Genomic DNA, 25,504 nt, shown 5'->3' with positions numbered 1-25,504 from the left:
AGAGCGAACAGGGTCTGAGGCAGCATCTGCCACAGCACACTGCCTGCTGGTGGCTGAGCCCTGTGCCCAAGGCAGGGAGGCCCAACCACCATCAGACTCCTCCAAGAGGTTCACAGGGCTCCATCTGGCCAGGGGCAGGGCAGAGGGCTAGGTGAGGTGCAGCCGGGGACACGGTGTGCGCACAGCAGGTGGCCTCAGGAACACTGGCAGCACAGGTACTTGGGTGGGGCTCCAGCTGCCCCACGCTCCCATCAGGCCACCCTGGGCTGCCCAGGGTCCCCAGGACACCGGAGCTGGGAACAGGCCTCCAAACGGACCCAGAGGCAGTGAACAGGGAAGGGCTGGGAGGCTGGAGCAGGCAGTACCTGGTGTGGGCACAGGCAGGACCGGGGTGGTTCCGGGAATAGCTGCGGTGGACAGAGGGCCAGGTACTGGGGCCAGACATGGCATTCCCACTCCAGCACGAAGTGCAGTCATCTATGAGAAACAGTGACAAGAAGAGGAAGGTACACAGGGCTGCGATCAGCTGGCCTCCTCTTGTGGCCCCAGAGGTCCCTGAAGTCTCTCCATCCTCAGCAGAGAGTGGCCCCTGGGCCTGGCACAGATGGGGACCCTCTAAGACCATCAGAATGGCAGTGTGGGGCTGGGAAGCAGCCGCCCTCCTACCTTCCCTCTAAAGCTGCATCCCAGCCTCCTCTGAACCACAGTCCTGTCTGCCCCCAAGCCAGCATGGGCCTTTGAGCAGAACCCACAGGGCCTGATTCCTTAGGGCACACAGCAACCCAGCCCTCCACCCAGCTGACACCATGGTTCTTGTTTGATCACATAGTGATATTAAGAAAGACCAGAGCAGCCAGGAGCTGCGTGCCCAGGCAAAGCAAGAGTGCAGGGAGGGATGGCAGGGCAACCCTTGTGCTCTCAGCCTAGTGCAGAGGCCTCAAAGGACAGGAAAGGAACAGCTCGTGTCACACACTACCAGCAACCTTGCCATACAGAAACAGGCTACTGTAAGAAAGCAGATCCAAGGCCAAGAGGCTTCAATTTGTTGGCAAATTGAATCCAGAGACTACTAGAGATAAAACTTCATAACCAAGTAGGGTTTGCCCCGGCATGTGAGGCTGCTGTCCTACTGGGACTCACCTTGCCTCACTTTAGAAAGAATTCCACTTGAAGGGCCAGGGTGTGGCTTGGTGTTAGAGCACTTGTTTAGAATGTGTGAGGTCCCTATAGGTTCCACCCTTAGCACCACAAAAAAAAAAAAAAAAAAAGGAAGAAAGAAGAAAAAAAGGAAAAGGAAAACCAAAACATCCAAACAAACAAAAAACCCCACTCAATGCTCTGCACAGACACAGGATGTACTCCCCATTTCCACACCACTCATGGAGGGCACACTCAGCAGCCATGCCTCCCTCCATAAAGAGTCCCCACGAAAGGCCCAGTTAAGCCCCGCTGATGGTGAAACGCTGGGTGTTTTCCCCAAGGCTTCACCAGACTCTTCTGGTCAACACTGCAAGGGGAGCTCCAGTCAAGGCAAGAAAAGAAAAAGACAAAGGAAAACTGTCCTTATGACAAGGTCATGTACAGAGAAACCCACAAGAATGGCCAATTCTTGAACAAACAAGCAAATTTAGCAGGATGGCAGGCTACCAGGTATAAAACTCAAATCACATTTCTATATACTAGAAACAATGCAAATTTAAAGAACAAAGCACTCTAAAACATCAACTACCGTGGGATAATTTTAATGAAAGATGCTTGACATCTTTATAGAAGAGAAATTTAAAAAGATGTAAATCGAGGGATATCACATTGATAGGAACCCTCAACACCAGTAACATCACAACTCTCAACCAGCTGGTCAACAGACTTCAACCAAAACCTGAATAGGCAAACAATAAGGACTCAGGAAAATTTAAAAAAATCACAGAGAAGATCAACAAAGAAGGTGCTGCCTTGCCAAATACCAAACTTACTATAAAGCTGCAGCAATTATAATAGTGCATTACTGCCCTCAAGATAAAAGAACGGTTGAGCAGAAGAACAAAATCAGAAATGGACCTGCGTGTATATGGCACCTGAGAAACGTCTGTGCAATGCAATCTGGGAAGGAAGGTGCCAGAACAGTCAGAATAGAAAAAAACCCAAAACACTCAGACTGACTCTAACCATATGCAAATGCTGACGTGTGATGGCTCACAGGCTTGAATGCAGAAGCTATAATTAGTAAGCTTCTAGAAAAAATAAAATGAAAACTCAAGCCACATATTGGTAGAACACACCCATGACACATGTGACAGAAGAGTTATCCCGAGCTCCCACAAATCAACAGTAAAAAGCAAATCTCCTTTTAAATGGTTAATATTCTTGGTCAGGCACTTATAGAAGTTGGCTGCTAAGGATATGAAAAGGTGCTCAAAGGCAAATTAAAACAACAATGAGAAACCACCTACTAAACCACAATTTCTTCTTGCAGATAAATAAAAACATTCTCAAATACAATGTTCTACAGACAAAAGAACTACAGAAAAAAAGCTAAGAGAAAACAGAGACTATAAAATACTATGTCAAGAAGATACAAGATGGATGGGGGCTGGAATGATGGCTCCTGCCTGTAATCACAGCGACTTGGGAGACAGAGATGGGAGGATCACAGCTGGAGGAACCTCTATCCTGCTGTCCGTAGTGGCTGCACAATTTACATTCCCACCTACAGTGACAAGGGTTCCCTTTGCCCCCATGCCCTCACCGCCATTTGTTGTTTGTTTTCTTGATGACAGCCATTCTGACTGTGGTGAGAAGGGGTCTCAGTGTAGTTTTTATTTGCATTTCCTTTATGGCTAAGGAGGTCAAATATTCTCCAGGAATTTACTAGTCATTCATACTTCTTTTGAGAACTGTCTGTTTAATTTAGCTGCCCATTTATTCATTGGATTGTTTGTTCTTTTGGTGTTTAATTTTTGGAACTCTTTATATATTCTGGATATTAATCCTTTGTTCAGTGAATGCCTGGCAAACATTTTCTTTCTCTTGCCTTATTGCCTCAAACATTACATTGAATAGGAGTGGTGAGAGTGGACACCTTTGTCTGTTCCTGACTGTAGAGGAAGCAGTTTGTTTTTCCTCGTTCAGTATGATGTTGACTACAGGTCTATCATATGTGGCCTTTATTATGTTGTTGAAGTGTGCTCCTTCTATTCCTAATTTATTGAGGGCTTTTATCATCAAGGGATGATGGATTTTGTCAAAGGCCTTTTCTGCATCTACTGAGATGACCACATATATGATTTTTGTCCTTTATTCTATGTGCTGTATTACATTTATTAATTTGCGTATGTTGAACCATCTTTGCAGCCCTGATCATCCCGTGTGATCTTTGAATGTGTTGTTGAATTTGCAAGTCTTTTACTAGGAACTTTTGCATCAATGTTGATCAAGGAGATGAGGCTGTAAATTCCTCCTCCTCCTCTTCCTCTTCCTTTTCCTGTTTGTCAAGTCCCGGTCTGGTTTTGGTATCAGCGTAATACTGGCTTCACGGAGTTTGGTAGCATTCCTTCTCTTTCTATTTTATGAAATAGATTGAGAAGCATTGGTGTTAATTCTTCTTTAAATGTCTGAGAGAATTCAGCAGTGAATCCATCTGGTCCCGGGCTTTCCTTTGCTAGAGACTCTACTGCTTCAATTTCATTGTTAGAGATCTGTTTTGGTGGTTTATGTCCTCCTGTTTCAATTTTGGTAGGTCATATGCATCTAGAAATTTATCCATTTCTTCTAGATTTTCCAGTTTACTTGAATATAATCTTTCAAAGTATTCCTTAATGAACTGCTGGATTTCATTGGTATTTGTTGTGATATCCCCTTTTTCATCTATAATTTTAATAATTTGGGTCTTCTTCCTCTTTCTTTTGGTTAGTTTGGCTAAGGATTGGTCAATCTTGTCTATTTTTTTCAAAGAACCAGGTTTTTTGTTGCTTTGATTCTTTTATATTATTCTTAGTTTCCATTTTGTTGATTTTCTCCCTGATCTTTATTATTTCTTCCATCTACTATTTTGGGGCTAGATGCGTTCACGGTGGTATGGCTGTAGACACTGTCCTTACTTTTTCTAGGAGCTTGAGGTTCATTGTCAGCTTATTCATTCAGGAGTTCTCTGATTTTTTTTTTAATGTAGGCACACAGAGCTACAGTTCCCTCTTAGCACTGCCCTTGCTGTGTCTCAAAGGTTCTGGTAAGTCGTGGTTTCATTTGATTCTAGACATTTTGATTTCCCCTTTTATTTCTCAGAAGAGCCACGATCATTTAAGAGTGGACTGTTCAGTCGCCACGTGTTTGGGTATTTTCTATAGTTTCTCTTTTATTTTTTCATATTTATGCAATATTTTATTTACTGACCTCTCTAAAACATGCCAAATTCGTACAGTTAATGGAACTCCCCAGGCTAAAATGTTCAACAATGACAAACTTCTACAAAAACTATATTTTTTTATTATTTTATTATTCATATGTGCATACAAGGCTTGGGTCATTTCTCCCCCCTGCCCCCATCCCCTCCCTTACCACCCACTCTGCTCCCTCCCTCTCCCCCCACCCAATACCCAGCAGAAACTATTTTGCCTTTATTTCTAATTTTGTTGTAGAGAGAGTATAAGCAATAACAGAAAGGGACAAGGGTTTTTGCTGGTTGAGATAAGGATAGCTATACAGGGAGTTGACTCACATTGATTTCCTGTGCATGTGTGTTACCTTCTAGGTTAATTCTTTTTGATCTCACCTTTTCTGTAGTTCCTGGTCCCCTTTTCCTATTGGCCTCAGTTGCTTTTAAGGTATCTGCTTTAGTTTCTGTGCGTTAAGGGCAACAACTGCTAGCTAATTTTTTAGGTGTCTTACCTATCCTCACCCCTCCCTTGTGTGCTCTCGCTTTTATCGTGTGCTCATAGTCCAATCCCCTTGTTGTGTTTGCCCTTGATCTAATGTCCACATATGAGGGAGAACATACGATTTTTGGTCTTTTGGGCCAGGCTAACCTCACTCAGAATGATGTTCTCCAATTCCATCCATTTACCAGCGAATGATAACATTTCGTTCTTCTTCATGGCTACATAAAATTCCATTGTGTATAGATACCACATTTTCTTAATCCATTCGTCAGTGCTGGGGCATCTTGGCTGTTTCCATAACTTGGCTATTGTGAATAGTGCCGCAATAAACATGGCTGTGCAGGTGCCTCTGGAGTAACCTGTGTCACAGTTTTTGGGTATATCCCCAAGAGTGGTATTGCTGGATCAAATGGTAGATCGATGTCCAGCTTTTTAAGTAGCCTCCAAATTTTTTTCCAGAGTGGTTGTACTAGTCTACATTCCCACCAACAGTGTAAGAGGGTTCCTTTTTCCCCACATCCTCGCCAACACCTGTTGTTGGTGGTGTTGCTGATGATGGCTATTCTAACAGGGGTGAGGTGGAATCTTAGCATGGTTTTAATTTGCATTTCCTTTATTGCTAGAGATGGTGAGCATTTTTTCATGTGTTTTTTGGCCATTTGAATTTCTTCTTTTGAGAAAGTTCTGTTTAGTTCACATGCCCATTTCTTTATTGGTTCATTAGCTTTGGGAGAATTTAGTTTTTTAAGTTCCCTATATATTCTGGTTATCAGTCCTTTGTCTGATGTATAGTTGGCAAATATTTTCTCCCACTCTGTGGGTGTTCTCATCAGTTTAGAGACCATTTCTTTTGATGAACAGAAGCTTTTTAGCTTTATGAGGTCCCATTTATCTATGCTATCTCTTAGTTGCTGTGCTGCTGGGGTTTCGTTGAGAAAGTTCTTACCTATACCTACTAACTCCAGAGTAGTTCCTACTCTTTCCTGTATCAACTTAAGAGTTTGGGTTCTGATATTAAGATCCTTGATCCATTTTGAGTTAATCTTGGTATAGGGTGATATACATGGATCTAGTTTCAGTTTTTTGCGGACTGCTAACCAGTTTTCCCAGCAGCTTTACAAAAACTATTTTAATGCAGTGCCTTCTCTTGGTGAAACAACATCTGAACATTACATTTAGATAAAATCAGATTACAAATATAGGATCAATACTAAATAACGTCATCCATCTGGCTGCCTTACTGGAGCACCTAACAGTTGTGACAGTCATGCTTAACACCGCAGTTCAGTCTGAATAATGCTTAGTCCAGCTGAGAAGTACAAGGTAAATATCCTGTAAGCTGGTGGTTTCAGTCTACTGGAGCGGTTATCATTCTGCTCACGCGTGCCAGTAACGGCTCTTGTTCCTAATCTCTGAAATCCACATTTTTTAAAGTCAGTCATTCTTCAACGAGTTGATGACGCTCATTTGAAATTGCAGTTTAAGTCTAAACAGCTTAGGGTAAAACACAACTGTGATTCACAATTGAGAGTACACTACTGTACACAGCATACCAAAGTGTGCAGTGAGTGTATTTAATATAACGTAAGTAACCAATGCTCCAAAAGAAACATAACGATCCAGCAAAATCGTTATGTTTAATTTTCTCTTAAAAATATGAGCTGGGCACTGGTGGCTCATCGGTGGCCTGTAATCCTAGCTACTCAGGAGGCAGAGATCAGGAGGATCACAGTTCAAAGCCAGCCTGAGCAAATAGTTTGAGAGACCCTATGTTGAAAAAAACCCATCACAAAAAAAGGGTTGGTGGAGTGGCTCAAGGTGTAGGCTGAGTTAAAAAAAAACCCCAATGCGCCCCCCCCCCCAAAAAAAAACCCAACAGATTAGCTAAATTTAAGGAAGAACTGGCTTTTCTTAGTATTTCATTTTAAATTACAGATACAAATTCACCAGAAGTCATGATATATTTTGCTCAACAACAAATAATCTGCCCAAAGTTTCTGATAAAATGTATCTTATCCAATCTCCAAAAATAAAGAGGTTCTCTAATTGAAGCATTTATATCCCTAGCTCTCTAAAGCAAACATTAAGTACAAAAAAAAATCTCAGGTTTTGAGTGGCCACTTAGTTGCATAAATATTTTCTGTCCCAACACTTATGAAACTCAAGATATTTACTTTCTAAATATGTCAAACAGTCTTCAGCGTTTCTGACACCGTGACACTGTGGGATTTCTTGGCTGCCATAACGCTCATTAGTGGACTGTGGAATTTCTCAATCTTATTTACCTCTTGGTAAACCGAATCTTCTGTCATTTTAATACATAAATGCCCATCAGCAGGGTGCACTGGAGAACCGCACATTCCTTCCTGGGGTCAGTGAGGCAGAGCTTCTCAGCTGTGTGGCTGACCTCCTCCCAGGTCTGGTGCCGGAGCAGCACGGCAGGGTGGAAGGGCAACAAGAGGTAAGGCCCTGGACCCAGCTTTTGGCCAGCTATCACTACCATCTTGCTGCTACCACTGACTCAGTGTGCCCAGCCACCCAAAGATGGCCTCTCTTTTTACTGATCTCTAGTTTTATTCCATTGTGGTTTGATAAAATATAGGAAATTCTTTCAATTTTCTTGTATGTGTTAATGTGTGCTTTGTGTCCAAAGAGAGCATCTGTTTTGGAGACAGTTCCGTGGGCAACTGAGAAGACTATGTATTCTGTGGCTGTTGGGTAGCATATTCTGTAGATGCCTCTAAAGTCCATTTGATCTATGGTGTCATTAGGTGTGGCAACGCTCCCTGCATATATTTTTGCAACTGTTATCTCCTCCTGCTGTATCATTCCCTTTAGACTACAAAGTGACCTTCTTTATCTCTTCTGACTAATTTTGGTTTGAAGTCTGCTTTGTCAGATATGAGTGTAGCTACTACTGCTTGCTTTCAGGCTCCATTCACTTGACAATTTTTTTCCCCACCCTTTCACTCTGAGCCTATGTTTGTCTTTGCTAGTAGTAATGTACATTTCTTGCAGGCAACAAATGGTTGGATATTGATTTGCAATCCAATCTGTCAGCCTGTCTCTTTGGATTGGAGAATTGAGGCCATTAACATTTAAAGTTATTATTAAAAGATATGTAGTAATTCCTGCCTTTTTATTGGTGTTGCGCTTGTTCTTCCTAACTCATCATTTGCTTATCTACTCATCTAGTGAGATTTACTCTTTCCCATATTTTCATGGTTGCATTTGTCTTCCTCTTCTGCATGTAGGATTCTTTTAAGCATCTTTAGCACTCCTGATTTAGTGGTCATGAATGGCTTTAGTTTTGTTAATCATGGAAGGTTTTTATTTCTCCTCCAAATATTATGAAGGAAAGCTTTGCCAGGTATAGTAATCTAGGTTGGCAGTTTTCTTTCAGTGCTTGAAATACATCATTCCATGCTTGCTTTGCTTTTAATGTTTCTTCTGAGAGATCTGCTGTTATTCTAATGGGTTTGCTTTTATAGATGACTTGGCATTTCTCTCTTGTAGCTCTCAACATTCTTTACTTGTTCTGTCTGCCTAATATTTTAAGCATAATAATGATATGGGGGACGTTCTTTTTCTGGTCTGGTCTATTTAGAATCCTCCTAAAAACCTCCTGTTGCTAGATGACCATCTCTTTCTCAAGATTGGGGAAGTTTCTTCTATTATTTTATTGAATATGTTTTTGATATCTTTACCTTGCACCTCTTCTACTTCTTCTATGCCTGTGATTCATAGGTTTGGTCATTAATGGTGTCCCAGAGATCTTGCAAGTTCCACTCATGCTTCCATAGTCTTCTTTGTTGTTGTTGTTGTTTTCTACATCTGTATGTTCTAACACATCTACCATGACTTTGAGCCTGCTATTCTGTCTTTAATTTGATCCAGTCTACTGGAGAGACTTTCAACTGTGACATCAATCCTTCTTAAACTCTTCCAAAAAGCAAAAGAGATGGGGAAAACTTCCTTCTGTGAGGTTAGTATCATCACCATATTAACAAAGTCAGATAATGACATCTCAAGAAAAGAAAGTTACAGACCCATACCCCAATGAATATTGAAATTCTATAAAAATATCAGCAAACTGAATTCCGTAGCTGATTAGAAGGACTATACACAGGGATTGAGTGAGATTTACCTCAGAAATGCAAGGGTGGTTCAGTATATGAAAATCAATGAATGAAATACACAACATTAACAGAATGATAATAAAACAAATGATCAATTAATGCAGACGAAGCATTTAACAAAATTCAACACATTTTCTTGATAAAACATTCAAGAAATTAGAAATAGAAGGAACTTTTACAACATGATAAAGGCCAAATGTGAAACGCCTGTAGCAAACATCATGCCCAATGGCAAAAGATTAAAAACATTTCCTCTAAAGTTGAGAACAAAAAATGACTCGTCATTTCCACCACTGCTATTCAACACAGTATTGAAGTTCTACCCAGATGAATCAGTCAATGAAAAAACAAGAAAAGGCATCCAAATTTGAAAGGAAGGGTTTAAATAACTCTGTTCAAGGATGACATGATCTGATAACGTAGGTAACTCTAAAGAATCCACAAAACAACCACTGGAGCTAATCAGTGAAACTGCATGATAAAAAAAAAAACAAAACCCAACATGTAAAAATCAGATGCTTTTCTGTACATTGTCAATGAACAATCTAAAAAGGAAAATGAAGAAAACAATTCCATTTACAATAGCATCAAGAGGAATAAAATACCTAGGAATAAATTTAAGCAAGATATTGAAAACTGTAAAACATTCCCAAAAGAAACTGAAGTGGGAATAAACACCAGAAAGACTGCCAGGTGCATGGACTGGACGACTTAATATTGCTAAGTGTCTACGCCACCCAAAGCGACCTTAAGATCAATGCCATCTCTACCAAAACCTCAAAGGCATTTTTTTTCCCAAGAGGAAAAACTTACCCTAAAATTCACATGGATTCTCTAAGGATTACTAGTAGCAAAAACAACCAGAAAAAGAACCAAAAAACTAGAGAATCCACAGTTTCCTATTTTAAAGTGTACCACAAGGCCACAGCAATCAAACAGTGTGCGGCTGGCAGGAGGATGGCACAGATGGAATGGAATAGAGAATCCAAAAATAAACATTTGCACACTTGGTCAATTGATTTTTCAACAGGATGCCAAGACCTTCTGTTGAAGGAAAGACAAATACTTTTCAACAAATACTTTTGGGAAAACTAGACACCCGTGTAAGAGAATGAAGGTGAGCACTTACCTTAAACCATATATAAAATTTAACTCAAAGTAGATAAAAGTCTTAAAGGTAAGAGCTTAAACTATAAAACTCTTAGAAAAAGACACAGAGCAAAACCATCGTGACACTGTATTTGGAAGTGATTTCATGGATATGACGCAAGAAGGATAGGCAAACGGAAAACAGATACATGAGACTCTATGAAAATTAATTTTTTTTGTGGCACCAGGGCTTGAACTCGGGGCCTTTACCTTAAGCCACTCTACCAGCCCAATTTTTTGTGGTAGGATTTTTCAGGTTAGGGTCTTGCAAACTATTTGCCCCCCAGGGCTGGCTTTGAATCATGATCCTCCTGATCTCTGCCTCCCGTGTAGCTAGGATTATAGGCGTGAGACACTGGCGCCCAGCTTTAAATGTTTCTGTATTAAAGGATACTATCAAAAAATTAGAAGAGAACTGACTGAATGGAAGAAAGGATATTCAAATAATAAATGTGGTAGGAATCAGGAACCAGAATGTATAAAGAATCCCTATAACTTTACAACAAACCCTCAGCGACCTAGATAAGCAAAGGACTTGAATAGACTTTTCTCCAAAGAAAATGGGCAAGTGGTCAATAAGCTGAGAAGATGCTCAATATCTTGGTCACTAGGAAAATGCAAATCAAAATCACAGTAAGATAATCATATCTTAGCCATTATGATATGATATGATTTATGTTTTTTAAATGGAGTATTGGCACAGGTCAGGGAGAAATTGGGGTCCTTACAGGGAGTGCATTAATCTTAAGGTTGCTTTGGGTGATACAGACATTTTAACAATACTAAATATTCCAGCCTATGAACATGGATGTCTTTCTGGTTTTTTTTTTAAGTCTTCTTTAATTTCTTTTGGTAATATTTGATAGTTTTCAGGACATAAGTCTTCAACTCTTTGGTTAAATTTGCTCCTAAGTATTTTTATTCCTTTTGATGCTACCGTAAATGCCCACTGTCTCTGGTGATGCAAAATGGTACACCTGCTATGATGCAGTACAGTGGTTTCTCACAAAATTAAACACTGAATTACCTAAGACAGTCCTGTGAATGGACCCAAAAGAACTGAAAGCAGGGACTCAAAAGGGTCCTCGTATGCCAATGTTCCTAGCAGCTCTACTCACAGTAACTAAAAGGTGCAAAAACTCCAGTGTCCATCATTTGATGAAAGTATGAGCATTATGTGGTATAGCCATACAACGGGATAGCTCTGACAAAAAAGGAAACAAAGTTCAAGAAATTACAGATGACATTAATGAATGGAAAGAAATCCCTTATTCAAGATTTATAGGACAATGTCCTTAAAATATTAAAACGCAAAATATTATCTGAAATGATCTGCAGATTCAATGCACTCTGTATCAAAATCCCAATGACCTTCTTGCTTAGAAATAGAACTTTTATCTTTAAAACTTCACACGGAATCTTTAGGGCACCTTGAATCTCAGTCTTGAAAAAGAAAACAATGAAGCCACACAACTATAACCAACTTGTCTTTGACAAAGGAGCTAAAAATATACGATGGAGAAATAGCAGCCTCTTCAACAAAAACTGCTGGGAAAACTGGTTAGCAGTCTGCAAAAAACTGAAACTAGATCCATGTATATCACCCTATACCAAGATTAACTCAAAATGGATCAAGGATCTTAATATCAGACCCCAAACTCTTAAGTTGATACAGGAAAGAGTAGGAACTACTCTGGAGTTAGTAGGTATAGGTAAGAACTTTCTCAATGAAACCCCAGCAGCACAGCAACTAAGAGATAGCATAGATAAATGGGACCTCATAAAGCTAAAAAGCTTCTGGTCATCAAAAGAAATGGTCTCTAAACTGAAGAGAACACCCACAGAGTGGGAGAAAATATTTGCCAACTATACATCAGACAAAGGACTGATAACCAGAATATACAGGGAACTTAAAAAACTAAATTCTCCCAAAACTAATGAACCAATAAAGAAATGGGCACGTGAACTAAACAGAACTTTCTCAAAAGAAGAAATTCAAATGGCCAGAAAACACATGAAAAAATGCTCACCATCTCTAGCAATAAAGGAAATGCAAATTAAAGCCATGCTAAGATTCCACCTCACCCCTGTTAGAATAGCCATCATCAGCAACACCACCAACAACAGGTGTTGGCGAGGATGCGGGGAAAAAGGAACCCTCTTACACTGTTGGTGGGAATGTAAACTAGTACAACCACTCTGGAAAAAAATTTGGAGGCTACTTAAAAAGCTAGACATCGATCTACCATTTGATCCAGCAATACCACTCTTGGGGATATACCCAAAAGACTGTTACTCCAGAGGCACCTGCACAGCCATGTTTATTGCGGCACTATTCACAATAGCCAAGTTATGGAAACAGCCAAGATGCCCCAGCACTGACAAATGGATTAAGAAAATGTGGTATCTATACGCAATGGAATTCTATGCAGCCATGAAGAAGAACGAAATGTTATCATTCGCTGGTAAATGGATGGAATTGGAGAACATCATTCTGAGTGAGGTTAGCCTGGCCCAAAAGACCAAAAATCGTATGTTCTCCCTCATATGTGGACATTAGATCGAGGGTAAACACAACAAGGGGATTGGACTATGAGCACATGATAAAAGCGAGAGCACACAAGGAAGGGGTGAGGATAGGTAAGACACCTAAAAAACTAGCTAGCATTTGTTGCCCTTAACGCAGAGAAACTAAAGCAGATACCTTAAAGCAACTGAGGCCAATAGGAAAAGGGGACCAGGAACTAGAGAAAAGGTTAGATCAAGAAGAATTAACCTAGAAGGTAACACCCAAGCACAGGAAATCAATGTGAGTCAATGCCCTGTATAGCTATCCTTATCTCAACCAGCAAAAACCCTTGTTCCTTCCTATTATAGCTTATACTCTCTCTACAACAAAATTAGAAATAAGGGCAAAATAGTTTCTGCTGGGTATTGAGGGGGTGGAGGGGAGAGGGAGGGGGCGGAGTGGGTGATAAGGGAGGGGGTGGGGGCAGGGGGGAGAAATGAACCAAGTCTTGTATGCACATATGAATAATAAAAGAAAAAGGGAAAAAAAAAGAAAAAGAAAACAGCTGGAGTGCTCACACTTCCTGATCTCACAATTTACTACAAAGGTACAGTTATCAAGATAGTGTGAAACTGGCACAAAGACAGATAGAAGGACCAGTGGAATAGAGCAGACAGCCCAGAAATATAAACTCTTAAATCTACAGTCAAATGATCTTTTCTCTGTCCAATGCTGAGGAGTGAGCCAAGGCCTTGTGCATGCTAGGCCACTCTACCACTGAGCCATATCCCCAGTCCTCAAATGATTCCTGACAAGGGTCACAAGCCCACTCAGTGAGGAAAGGAAAATCTTTTTTTTTTTTTTAATTAAAAAATAATGCTGGCAAAACTGGATATCCACATGTAAAAGGATGAAGCTGGTCCTTTGCCTAATACTGCATCCAAGAATTCAAAGTGGACTAAAGATCTAAATGTAAAAACTGAAACTATAAAACTCTTAGAAGAAAACATAGAGGGAAAACTTCATGGCATTAGACTCAGTATTGATTTCTTTGGTATGCCACCAAAGGCACAGGCAACAAAAGAAAAAAGACAAGTTTTCAAAACCTGTACACATTAAAAAAGACACTATCAATAGGGTAAAAAGACACCTGATAGAATGGGAGAAATATTTGAAAATCATTTATCTTGCAAGGAATACAATATACAGCAAATCCCTAAAACTCAATAACAAAAAATCTGATTCAAAAATGGACAGAGAACTCAAACAGACATTTCTCCTAAGAAGAGATGCAAATGGCCAAATAAGCACATGAAAATATGCTCAACATTACTAATTATTTAGGAAACGCAAACCCAAACCATGAGATCCCACCTCATACCTCACAGAAAGGTCACTACCAAAAACCCCCAAAATAGCTAGTATTGGTGAGAATATGAGAAAACTGAACCCTTGGGTACTGTAGGTGGGAATGTAAAAATAGTACAACTCCTTGAAACAGCATGGAGGGTCCTCAAAAAATAAGAAACAGAAGATGGTGGAGTGGCTCAAGCATTAAGAGCGCCTACCTCAAGTGTGAGGCCCTGAATTCAGACCCCAGTGCCACCAAAAAAAAAATTGTTTTAAATAAGAAACAGAATTACCATATGATCCAGCCATTCCACTTCTGAATACACACTTAAGAGAATCGGAAGCAGGAACTCGAAGGGGTGTGTACTCATCACAGCTTGATTCAGAATAGCCCAAATGTAGAAGCAACAGAAGTGCCTATCAATGGATGAATGGTGAATGGAGGCGTGGTGTGATGGTACATGCCTATTATCCCAGCTACTCAGGGGTCAGAGATAGGAAGGTCATGACTCAAGGCCATTCCAGGCCAAAAAAAGTTAGTGAGATCCTATCTCAAAAAACAAGTTGGGTGTGTAGTGATACACAGCTATAATCTCACCTATTTGAGAAATAGAAATGGGCGGATCACGGCTGGAGGCTAGCATAAGACCCCATCTAAAAAACAACTAAACAGAGCTCGGGGTATGGTGTAGGGTAAAGTGCCTGCTTAGCAAAGGCAAGACTCTGAGTTCAAACACCAGTACCACAAATAAAATGATGAAGAGATAAAGAAGACCTGTTCTGTCCACACAGTATAGTATTATTCAGCCTTAAAAGGGAAGGAATTCAGATATGGTATGACGTGGACGAACTCTGAGAACATCAAGCTAAGTAAAATAAGTCAGTCACAAAGGCAACCACTGCTCGAAATCCATACAGACCAAAAGTAGAATGGTGACTTCCAGTGCCTGGGAACAGGGACAATGAGGTACTGTTTAATGGCCACAGAACTCTGGAAATATAAAGTGGTGATGGTTGCACCATATTCTGCATGCATTTAATGACACTGAAATGTACACTTAAAAATGTTTCAGGTGGCAAATTTCATGTCATGTGAACTTTACCAAAATAAAAAAAATTCAGGAGAAAAAGAAGAAACTTCTGATATATAGAATAATGTGGATGTATCTTGTAAACCAGATAAGTGAAATGAGCAAGCCACAAAAGAGCATGTGCCACATGACTCCACTCATATGAGGTTCCTAGCCTAGTCAAACTCACCAAAAGACAGGGTAGAATGGTGGGCAACAAGGGCTGGGGGGAGGGGCTGGTGTTCAATGGGGACCGAATTGTTGTTTGGGATGAGGAAAAGTTCTGTGGCTGGAAGGTGACATCGCACAGCAATGTGAGTGTACTTACTGTCACCGAAAACTTTTAGTAGTGAAAAATAGTGAATATGGCATGTCATATATATATATATATATATATATATGTATGTATTATGTACACACATACACACGATCTTAAAAATGTAGTGAGAATCAGGAATGTTTAAACAGCAGGATTAGCTGATGTGGCTAGAGCCACACAAGGCTGAACTTGCTGGGCTCAGGAGGCAGACCCCACAGGGCCCTGGGGCCACATTCCAGATGGTCCACTTTGTTCTTGAAATGATGGGATTCCAGGAAAAATAGATTGAAGGAGTCAGAAGCCTGTGGGTGTGGACACAGAGAGGGAAAGAAACAGATATCCAAGGAACAATGAGAAAGGTAGAAAGTCTCAGAAGATTTCAAAGAGCGGAAAACACCTATCATAGTGTGGCTAAACTAAAAAAGTCACTTATAAAAAGGTGGCTAGCCAATTAACAGTTGTCCTTCAAATCACAGTGGAACTTATTTTGAGATGAATGCTTTTGGCTTGGAGCTAAAACCTCCAGAGGGAATTTTATAGCCTTGTGTGCTACATTATAAAAGAAAGGCTAGAAATCAGTAAACTACACATCCTAAGAAACTCTTTTTTCTTTTTCTTTCTTTTTCTCCTTCTCCTTCTGTGTGTGTGGTGCTGGGGTTAGAATCTAGGTCCTCACAAATGCTAGGCAAGCCTGCTACCACTGAGCCATACCTTTGGCCCAAGAAACATTCTAGAACAAAATTAGGCCAAAGACAGAAAGAAAAAAGTTAGTGAAGTATAAAGAACATCATCAAAGACAAAATAATTCTTTGAAAAGGCCAATCAAATTTAAAAATCCTTAAGGAGATAAAAGAGGAAGGGAGGGAGAAAGGAAAGGGAGATAGAAAAGAGAGAAGGAGGGAGGAAGAGAGAAAGAGAGAGAGAGAGAGATGGCAGAAATCACTGTCACCTTCCAGCCACAGGGAATGAAAAACAGGACGTCATTGTAAACGCTGCAAATTGTAAAAACGAGGTATTATGGATAATTTTAGGAAAATTGATTTGAAAATTCTGATAGATTTAGTGGAGGGGTAGTAATTGCTAGGAAAGCAGAATTTGACAAGACTGTCAAGAAGAAATAGAAAATCCAACTGGTGTTAAAACTGTAGAAGAAACTAGATTCCTAAGCAAACTTTCCCCTCATGGGATGGACATGTGTGATGAACACTGCGAATGTCACCTATGGTGCAGGTGATGGCATACAGTGTTAATGACCGACTTTCAACTCTTCTGTGTGTTTCAAACTTTTCAAAGCCACATTCATAGCGTGAAGTTTCCCACACTCAAAACAACCACAAAATACTGTAGCCAGATGGCTTCAGCTGAAACCTTTAAGGTAAAAATAACACCAACCTTCCACTACCTCCTCCAACCAGTCCGGACACAAAATGCAATTATATTCCAAGACCTCTGAGGGCCACTCCTGCCCCACGATGGCCCTGGGCGCATGTGAACTGAAGCCTGATGCTGGCTGTCACTCAGAGATGACATGCATATTTCTCCAGCCAGGGGATGGATGGAGTGCGGGTGGAGGTAGGTCTGTCTACAGAGATGAGGCTGCCTTGTCTAGGTCATGGTTGCTGCTATACCACCTCTGGCTATGGGATCCCAGGCAAGTCACATGCCCCTAATCTGAAAAGGAGGAAGGCCTTATTCGTGGGGCTATGGTGACTATGAGCTCAGATCGTGAAAGCAAAGTGTAAGCTTAGCACGAAGACTACCCAGTATGCAGGATGGTAGCAACTCCTCCATCACTACCATTCCCACCGTCCCCTCCCTGGGACAGCCGTGCCCTTCCCATACTCACAGCCCGTGCCTCTCCAGGGGCCTCCATGTCGTGCAGCTTCTGTGTCTGCTTCAGCTGGTTGAGCGTTGGCTTCAGCTGTGCCGCACCCACTGTCTTGATTGTCCACTCGTCCACCAGCTTGTGCAGGTCATCCGTGAAGGTGCCTTTCTTGTTGTTGCTGTTGTTCACCTGCGCCTGGATATGCAGGGTGGGCTGGGAACCCGGCTCGGGGCCTGGGGCCAGGCTGCTGGTGGAGGACCCTGGGGAGTCACATAGGCCAGGATTGGTGACGCCACACACTCGCCGAGCACCACTTGTGAGCTGACTACAGTCACTCTTATGTGATGGCCGAGACAATGGCCTCACTTGGGCCAGGCAACACCTTGCTTCAAGAGGCGGTCTGGATCAAGGGGCCTCGCTGCCCACTTTTAGACATGGTAGAGCAATCAATGCATGGGCTGGCAGTGACTGGGTTGTTGCCAGGTGGCTGGTCACCCATCTCATAAGCCAGGCCAGAGGACAGGACCCTGTGACAGGCCAACCTTTGTTAAGTCCACTCTGTGTCCACTGCTGCCTGTGCCACCAGACTCATGTGTGAGAGTGTGGGAAACGCTTGGCATAGCTGGCCACACATGAGCGTTGGTGTCCCAGGGACAAGGGCCAGATTTCTTTGGCCTCTGCATCCTCAGTGTTAGGTGAGGATGCAGAGGAGTCTGGGAAAATTTACAGAGCACTCAGCCTGTGGCAGCTGCCGCCAGCCTTCCAGCACCCCCTGGACAGGCTACATTATTTGCATCCCTATGAATTTTAATGGCTTGGTAGTTGGAAATCAAGGCTAAGAAATGGCCTGTTTCCTTACCCAAACATTTGGGGAAGGTATTAATAAAAGGTGCAAATACTTTGAGCTCCTAGATGTGGGCTCCACTTGCTATAAGCCCCCGCTGGGGTGTGCTGCGAGGCAGGGGGCGCTGGGGGCTGCTCTGATGACCAGAATGCTTGGCTGCTTCATTGAAAGTTTTATTTTTTTGTTTTTTTTTAAATGACCAGCATAGGACTTTTTTGTTTTGTTTTTTTTTTTTTAATTGTGTCTCTTCTCTTTTCTCTCCTAGTCATATAATTTCTGGCTAGCAATTTTGAGTAGGCCAATTTAAAGTTGTTCTGCACTTGAAAAAAGAAAGAAAGAAAGAAAGAAAGAAAAACAAACAACTAAAGACCATCTCTTCAAACAAGCTGTTCCAAAATGTAGTGAACTTTAGTGGCTAGCGATGACAGAGCACAGACACAAACAATTACAAATTAGTGAAGAGATTTTACACACACAGAACTACTTCTACATGTGATTTTTAGCCAGAAAAGATAAAAGGAAATTATATATTTAAAAAAGAAAACCAGGAGAGAAAGAGATGAGAGGGGGAGAGAGCGAGGGGGAGAGCGGGAGAGAGAGGGAGAGAGAGAGAGAGAGAGAGAGAGAGAGGTGTGAGTGGCCCAGGTAGACTAATACCCATTCGGTCTTGGTATCTCTCCTCAGGGGAAGCACTCAGCTTTAGCACTTCAGGGAAATACTGATGCCTATGGTTTTGGAAAAGGAGCCAATTAACAAATGGTAATTTGTGGATGTTCCGGAGAAGGACAAGCCTGTCAGATGTGAACTGGCAAGACTGCACAAACTCTAGGAGCCATGGAGACACAAAGGGGAACCGAGGGAAGCTATCCCTCCAGGCAGAAGCAAAGCAGAACCCGGCCGGGCAGGCACAAAGCAGGCCACGCCGCCCGGCCACGGGAGACCCTGGTGTGCACTAGCCACGATAAAGCCCATGCGATGAGAAGGGGCAAAGGGGGTAAAAAACCCAGATAATTACTACTGCTGTGTTCTTTGCCTAGGCAGAGACGCTTCAGGGCTGACCCTGTAAGGGAAAAAACAAACGACACAAGACCACAGGGTTAGGCAGAACAGCACACACCGGTCACACTACCACACTTAAGCAGAATCATCAGTGTGCAGGGAGGAACAGACACAGGCAGCAGATCGGAGAGGAAGGCCGGCCCAGCCTGGGGAACGGGGCAGGACGCCCAGTTAGCGTGCAGGCTCTCACGGCTTCGCTGACGAGGCGGAGGTGCTAGGGCAAGCCCCCAAACTTCAGGGAGAAGTGTCTGTCTCTAGAAGCATATTCCAGAAAAAGAAAAAAGAAAAGCAAGGGGGAAAAAAAAAAAAAAAAAAGCAAAAGCACACCACTTGGCTTTTAAAAGGCAGGCTTTTGGGAACCCCACTGGTTGAGGCATGAAAAACCAAGAAAAAGTCAGCCTTGGGGGCCCTGAATGGAGCTGGGCATGACCTGGGTTGGCTGGCTACCAAGGCCACCAGAGGTTTTCTCAGTGCAAAAAGATACATTGTTTTGCAGGCTTGAGGCCAATTCTGGATCCCAGATGGCTGCCTTGGATAAGGCCAGGCAGGGGCATCAAATGGGGAAGTAAGAGGGGCTATCCTGGGGCCAACCCTGATTTTTGGGAGATGCTGCTGCCTCTTTTGCAATTGTCTGTGTTTCCACTGGGGCAGGGCAAGGCTTCCTTATTGGACCACCACTAAACAGCTCTGTCCCAGAGACTGTCTGGGACAAGTCAGGAAGGCAACACACTGCATGTGACATCCTAGTTTGGCCTAGGAGCAATGCCAGGAAGGGCTACCATTCTGGCTTATCCGCTGGCCTCCCAGGGAGTTTGGACTGGTGAGGAGGAACACAGACTTCCCCAAGGTCACTCAGCAAAGCCACACTAACTGGGAGGGTCTGTACTCCAGCCTGTAGCCCCCATTGCCAGGACACACTATCTCCCTCGGGGATATGCTCCCCACATGACCCAGAACATCCAGAGGCCTGGAAAAACCTTAGCCACCCTAGCCTTCCTTCTCATGAATGGCTTCCTGCCACAGGGAACAGAGGGCAGACATTGGCCTGGCTCCCTGGCCCAAGTTCAGCCCAGGCTGTGTGTATTGGACCTGGAAACTCAGCTGAAATAAACTTGACTCATTATTTTCAGTGTGTTCTGTGTGATCTCTAAATCTGCAGTGGGGAAAAAGGAGGTGAAGTTCTGTTGGAGACTTTACTGCTCTAACGGAAGGAAGGGAGGTGAGCAGGAGAGATCCAGGCAGATCCACCCTGGGTGAAATGTGTGCAGAGCAGAGCCCTCTCTGGTCCACTTTCAGAGACAAAAAGACTGTGTTTTCTACACAGTCTGGTCTGGAATCAGAGTACAGGGGCATCAGGAGAGAACCAATGTCCCTTCAGCTTTGTCTAGGGCTGTAGCTCCATCTAGGGCACAATAATCCCATACGATGGCCCTAAGACAGAGGGATACAGTCACACATGATCCCCTCAGTCAAGCTGTAGTAGATGCTTTATTTAAAAAAAAAAAAAAGTCCTTGCACTTTTCTGGTGTGGCCAGTAAACTTGGGGCTCCTTTTCAGCCACTGTCATACTAGATAGAATGCCAGACAGACCAGCTGCCACTGGCCTTCCTGAACTCAGGTCAGGTCCCAGGAGACCACAGTGCAGACAGCTCCCACCCTTCTTGGACTCTGGCCCCAGGTGACCAGGCTCTGGACCTATGGACAAACCATTCAATGCTGGTTCCTTAATACCAAGGCCACACTGCTCTCTGGCTACACTCAATGTAGAACCTCAGGGTTGCAGCTACCGCTCAGCTTAGAAGGTTCCTAATCCACCTCCCTCATCATCTCTGCTCTGATCTGGGCCCGGCCTTCACATGCCCACAGCCTGGTCCCCCACCCCTCACAGTGTCAGGACAGACCCCCATAGGCTCCTGCTGCCCAGAACAGCAATGGGGGAGTGAATGAAGCCAGCCAGAGGCATGATGGCTTCACCAAGGCCCATCCTGGTCTCCCAGGGTACCCACCTGTCCCTGTAGTGAGGCGAACACCCTGCCCTGCTGCTCCACCCTGCCTTGTGCTTTGGTCAAGACCAGATGTTGCTTTTGGGTTGACAGCCAGCCCTTTCCATGGCCTCAGCACCCACCACCATCTGGACCCTTGGCTGGTGGCAAGGAGGACGCCTTAAGCATGACAGATTCAAAGCCCAGGGTGATTGAGTAGGACAGATGGTATAAAAACTGGGGCAGGCTTGGAGCAATTCCTCACATTTGCTTTTTATATCTCAGCGTTCAAATATTGATGAGGTTCACAGGAACAGTGGGAGGAAGCAGCCTCATTTGTGCAGACCCTGTAGGGACAGCCCCCCCTGGAACCAGGTGGCTCAAGCCTAGCACCGCTCCCAGCTGGCCCAAGCAGCTCCACTTCATCCCCCTCATGACCTCCAATGGGCCAGCCCTACCCAACAGCGGCATTGGCTGCCCCCCCCTCCCCCGCCCGGTGTCTCTTTGTTCTGTCTCTTCACTGAGCAACAACATTCTCAAGCTGGGAGAAAAACCAAGAATTGTCCACAAAACATCAGTTTGGACATGAATGCACCTTGGTTCTGCCCCATTTTTACTTGTCCCTGAGCAGTGTAGCCTTGGGTCCCATGGGACTCTGGAGCCCACAGGCCTGTTTTGACAGCCCTTGGTGGTGAGTCACACTGGCCCTGGACCTAGGCAGCTTGGGATGCAGAGGTTGGGACCTGGTGGACATTGTGAGGTGGAACCTGTGCTCCGAGGGTCTTTTGTTGGGGGCCTCACTGGACTTTCACTGTCACCCAGGGAGCAATAATATTCAGGGTAGGAGAGGGTTAGGAGTGCTGCAGAGGGTCCCTGCATCAGACCTGATGTAGCTGAGGGATGGTAATGATAAGACAATACAACATGAGACTTCATGGCTCCTGTGGGCAGGCCAAGGCCCAGAAGGTGTTCGTGCCTACCTGGACAGAGGGGAGGGCACAGAAGGAGGTAGGTCAGTGGGCCGTGACGACAGCTCCTGACCAATAAAACAACCAAGCACTATCTTGGTTCTGTTCTGGGACCTCCTAGGTTCCATGATCACCATCCTTTAGGACAATATATGGTCACTGGAGCCATGAGGCCTACTACAGGAGGGACCTGGGCATGAGCATAGGGTCTGCCAGGGCCTTGTGCAGGTTGGAGATGGATGTCTGACACAGGCTCCATACACCTAGGGATCTACCTATCCGCTGTCTCATCTTAACCTATCCTCTGCACCTCCTTAGGGGCTCCCTCCACCACTGGAGCCACCCCAGACAGGGCCCAAGCCCACTCTCTTTCCCCAGCTACAATCCACCTTGCCTCCGAGCTTTGGAGAAGCCCAGATCTTTCTGTACAACAAAACTTAAGGCACGTTTTGTTTTCCTACCAGCCTTCTGTCTTTCAGGAAGCGGGGGGTGTCACACACTGAGGCACTGAACTGAAACTTTCACTAGGCTTTGTCAAGCATCCCTGAAGCATCGCCCTGAACCCCACACCTCACAGCCATGCATGACTGGGTGCACACACTCCAGCGTCTTCCTGGCCATCTGCTCATGCTGTCCCTGAATAAGCTGAGGGCTCTTCCTTCCTCCTGGCCCCCAACCCGGCTCAATCCTGTCACCTCAGGTCTCTCGTGCTCATGGAGCTTTGACTTCTTGTCCAATCCATAACACATAATACACAATCCTCACAGACCTCAAAACCCCACCTTCTTGGGGTGGGGGGGTCCTGTGTAGTTTATCTTGGAACCAGCAGAAGGACAAACAGCTGAATGAGAAGCTCAGATCCTTACAGCCCAGAGGCCAGGGGCACACAGAACAGAAGGACCGTTCTAGCTACACCTCCATATTGTGTGTGTGTGGTGGGGGGGCGGGGGATGCTTACAGCTAACCTGGTGGCTGAGCTGCCACCCTCCTATCCATGCTTGCAGCAAGAGGTACCCAGAACAGGCATCCACTGGGCGCTGCCTGACCAGTCACTTGAGAGCGTATGGGAGCCATGATATGACTATTCAGAAAAGACTCAATCGGCCAGGCCTGGCCTAAAGGGGGCTAGCAATCCACAGAGGACCCAGACAGGTGGCACATGCCACACCCGAAGCCAACCAGTCAAGTCTGTTCCTTCCTCCTGGAGCCTCATTATTGGGAAAAAAAAAAAAAAAAACTTGGGCTAAAAATGCATAGTAAAATCAATGAAAACCCTATGAAAACACAAGCTTGGTTAGAGAAGCGGTGCTGATCTCAGAGGCGCAACAACTGTGCTATGGTCACTTGAACCACCTCAGCCCACACACAGAAAGTCACTATGGGTCCCATGAGCTACTCAGGAGACGAGAGACACGCAGATACCCAGGTGACTTCAACCCTGGCAACCGTCCCAGTGTGAGCTGCACGCCCACTAGGGACAGCAAGAACGACATTAGGCAAGCAGAGGCCACGATGAGGCTGGGAGACAGGGCTAGGGCTGGGCTGTGGGAAAGATGTGAGGGACGTACAGAAGGAGTCCACCCAGTCTTTCCCCAGCTTCAACTCAGCACCTGGCAAGAAGCCAGATGTATCACTAGCTGGTCACCACCGTGGCTCAAACAGGGCAGCCTAATAAATGGATGAGAAACCATTGGCAAGTCCCTGGCCTGTGCCCATGACCTGTCCTGCCTGGAGACTGATGGCACACATGGGTCTCTGGTGCAGAGAGCAGGGAATGGCGATGATCACCTACCCAAGACATGGTCCTCTGGGTCTCCACAACCACAATGTATCTTTGTTGTACAAGCAAAAAGTCATGTGCCCCAAACTAGCAACTCAATCCAATTGCCAAAAAGCTCTATTTTTCCTGTTAAAAAGACAAAAACCTAAAAACTCCACAGCTTTGGATTCACCTGCCAATTGTCGTGAGGGTTAAAAACAAATTGCACAATGGTGGGCAGCCCCAAGCAGGTGTGCACTCCTGGCACTGGGTGTAGAGCCCAGAGCATCTGAGGGAGGCAGGAAGTGGGTTTTTATTTGGTGGCTATTTGAGGAGCTGTGCCAGAGACTTCATCCCTGAGATCACATGGGGTCGGAGGAAAACACACCAGCAGAATGCTCCAGCTGGGTGGAAGAGAGCAAGGGGACAGGCAGGAGGCAGGTTCCAAAGGAAGAGCTCAGGGGAGTTGGAGTGGACAAAGGGTGAAGAGAGGCTGCCGAGGGGGGTCAGATCTTCCTCTTTTGAGGGAGGGGGTCTCAGAAAGCCCTAGCTGGGGCATATTTTTGGATTGTGGTGCTGGGGATGGAACCCAGGGCCTTTCGCATGCTAAGCAAGCCCTCTGCCACTGAGCCCCACCCTCAGCCTCTGGAGCACATCTCTACATGCAGGGAGTGGGACAGTGAGTGGCCCCAGGGCTAGGTGTTGGGCGTTGGCCCCTGCACAGAGGTCCTGTCCTCCAGACAGTAGGGCTGTACTGGCCTACTACATGCATGTCTTCAGAGCCCAGGCATGGGTGCAACACACCGTGCCTCTAACATAAGGTTGGGGTTGTCTTTTTGTTGTCACTGGAACTGGGGAACAGCGGACATGTATACTGGCCACGATTGCAACAGAAAAAGAACAAAACAAAACAAAAATCTACATCCAACATAAGAAAAACAAAATAAATGAGGTGACGGCAGAGATGCAGAATGTCCTGGCATGTGTGGGGTGGAGGGGCTGTGTGGTAAGGCAGGCGTGCTGTTGTGCATGCTTTTGGTGCCCAGGCGCAGCCAAGAGCATGCACACGGCTGTCTGGGACGGGGGAGGGGGGACGGGACCGTGGACAGTGGCGTTCAACAAGAGGGCTCATGGGGTCCACCTTTCATATGGAGGAGGTGACTTCAAGGGGTAGGGGAGGCATCCTATGAAAATGCATGAGAGGTTACAAAGACAGGGGGTGGGGAGGGGAGAACCAAGGGCCAGGAGGTGGGAAAATACAAAAGAACAAATACAGACAGATGGACACAGATACGGGTCCACTGAGGAATCGAGCACGAGGCTTGCTACTAGACTTATAGGCCCCTCTCTCAGACGTTGGGTGGTAAACCGTCCAGCCTGCAAATGAATATAAAGGGAAGAAAACAGAGAACACTTATCAAGTACAGGTTGCTTCGATTCCTCCTCCACACCAACAGCCACACCAGCCTCGTAACTTAACATCCACGGCTCCATCTAGCCCAGCCCGAGCACCAAAGCCACTGACCATGGAATGGGAGGAGACAGCGGTAGGAGCAGAAGAGAAGCGGCCCAGAGGAGAGGAGTGGGTGGGTGGGTGGGTGGGGCGGGGCACCTGCATCAGTCACCATGATTTCTCTGGACAGAGATGGTGAGGACA

At 44.5% G+C, this 25,504-nt stretch overlaps 1 protein-coding gene across 15 annotated transcripts in view; it reads right to left on the bottom strand.

Annotated features, from left to right (window-relative positions):
• The window catches only part of Wnk2 (WNK lysine deficient protein kinase 2), a 128,608-nt gene that overhangs the window by 2,358 nt on the left and 100,746 nt on the right, over nt 1–25,504 (bottom strand). For 4 of the 15 annotated variants that reach the window (XM_020186437.2, XM_020186425.2, XM_074052512.1 and 1 more), the window contains 4 exons: nt 25,126–25,224; nt 19,095–19,139; nt 17,257–17,495; nt 366–477 (listed from right to left, as the gene is read on the bottom strand). In XM_020186437.2, coding sequence (XP_020042026.2) covers nt 366–477; nt 17,257–17,495; nt 19,095–19,139; nt 25,126–25,224 — 495 coding nt within the window. Of the gene's footprint in view, nt 1–3; nt 478–17,256; nt 17,496–19,094; nt 19,140–25,125; nt 25,225–25,504 lie in introns of those variants that run through there. The other 11 variants (XM_020186401.2, XM_020186451.2, XM_020186429.2 and 8 more) reach the window with 4 other exon arrangements.

Source organism: Castor canadensis, chromosome 13 (assembly GCF_047511655.1).
Source record: "Castor canadensis chromosome 13, mCasCan1.hap1v2, whole genome shotgun sequence".
Lineage (NCBI taxonomy): Eukaryota > Metazoa > Chordata > Mammalia > Rodentia > Castoridae > Castor > Castor canadensis.
This window is presented reverse-complemented; position numbering and strand designations above follow the sequence as displayed.